The sequence below is a fragment of the Thamnophis elegans genome, chromosome 17 (assembly GCF_009769535.1).
Source record: "Thamnophis elegans isolate rThaEle1 chromosome 17, rThaEle1.pri, whole genome shotgun sequence".
Taxonomy (NCBI): Eukaryota; Metazoa; Chordata; class Lepidosauria; order Squamata; family Colubridae; genus Thamnophis; species Thamnophis elegans.
The window spans coordinates 3,917,891-3,919,485 of record NC_045557.1 but is presented as its reverse complement, the minus strand read 5'-3'; the positions used below and the strand labels follow the sequence as shown (position 1 = coordinate 3,919,485).

Here is a 1,595-nt window from a genome sequence, read left to right as displayed (position 1 = left end):
TGATAATCCATCAGAATAACAGAGTTGGAAGGGACCTTGGAGGTCTTCTGGTCCAACTCTCCTATACCGTTTACCCCAGTGGTGGGTTTCAAAAATTTTTGGAGCCTCTTCTGTAGGTGTGGCCTGCTTTCCGGGTCCACTGGTGGAACCTCTTCTAACCGGTTTGGTAGATTTGACGAACCGGTTCTACTGAACCGGTGCGAACCGGTAGGAACCCACCTCTGGTTTACCCTATGCCATTTCAGGCAACTGGTTGTCCGATATCTTTTTAAAACACTTCCAATGTTGGGGCACCCACAACTTCTGGAGACAATCCTTTGCGTTCCTTCACCAGGTTGTTGAGCCATTAATGCTAAGCGGTTTGATCGTTTCTTTCTTGCAAATGTTTTGCGTCTGTGAAAAGGGGAGAATGTCAAACACGAACCTTTTTCTCTCTGATTTACAGGTGTTTATTTTTGGGGGGAGTGAAAATGGCATCTTCTCACCACCAGCATCAATGCAAGCAAACTCCCACTTTGCCCCCTGACCTCTGCAAGACGGCACCGTGCCCACCAGAGCAGCAATGCAAGCAACCCCCGGTTGTGGATGTGCCAATTCCACATGTGCCAGAGCCTAAGCCGTGTCCTTCAAAGGAGCCTCCATCCAAGGAGCCACCAGTGATAGTTATCCCATGTCCAGAGCCTAAGCCATGTCCTCCAAAGGAGCCTCCATCCAAGGAGCCACCAGTGGTGGTCATCCCATGTCCAGAGCCTAAGCCGTGTCCTCCAAAGGAACCTCCATGCAAGGAGCCACCAGCTCCCACTCCTCCACAGGAGGAACAATGTTGTCAACAGACATCTCAATGCAAGAAGCCACCAGTCATCCCAAGTCCATGCCCGGAGCCCAAACCACCACAAGAACCTCCATGCAAGGAGCCACCAGTCGTGGTCATCCCAACTCCATGCCCAGAACCCAAACCGTGTCCTCCACAAGAGCCTCCACGTAAGGAGCCACCGGCACCAGCTCCATGTCCTCCTAAAGAACCAGAACCGTGTCCTCCAAAGGAGCCAACTCCAGATTGTCAACAGAAGACTCAATGCAAGCAGCCTCCAGTGGTGGTCGTCCCATCTCCTTGCCCAGAACCCAAACCGTGTCCTCCAAAAGAACCTCCATCCAAGGAGCCACCAGTCGTGGTCATCCCGACTCCCTGCCCAAAACCCAAACCGTGTCCTCCACAAGAACCTCCGTGCAAGGAGCCACCAGTCGTGGTCATCCCAACTCCGTGCCCAGAACCCAAACCGTGTCCTCCACAAGAACCTCCGTGCAAGGAGCCACCTCCCTGTGACCAGCAGCAACAGAAGAAGCAGCCATCTTCATGGCCCCCGCAGAATAAATGAGCGAGTCGGTGAAGAATCTATCAAGTCTACATCTGACCCCATCAAACAATACCTCATCTTTGTATTCCTTAGAAATGCTTTAAGAAATTCTCCTATTGCAGAAGTCTCACCCTAGGGAATTATAGCCAATTATAATTATTATAATAATAATAATATTAATAATAATAATATCATGTCCATAAATGATCATGTTTCAATTTCCAACCAGAATGGATTTTC

General features: G+C 49.9%; 1 protein-coding gene across 1 annotated transcript; it reads left to right on the top strand.

Annotated features, from left to right (window-relative positions):
* Positions 1 to 470: 470 nt before the first annotated feature.
* Positions 471 to 1,376, top strand: LOC116520113 (extensin-like). The gene has a single exon (XM_032234267.1). It carries the CDS (start codon positions 471 to 473, stop codon positions 1,374 to 1,376), a length of 906 nt encoding a protein of 301 aa, XP_032090158.1.
* Positions 1,377 to 1,595: the final 219 nt, after the last annotated feature.

What these genes read in the sequence shown, in the direction of transcription:
- LOC116520113 (XM_032234267.1), top strand. Translation starts at nt 471, where the DNA reads ATGGCATCTTCTCACCACCAGCATCAATGCAAGCAAACTCCCACTTTG.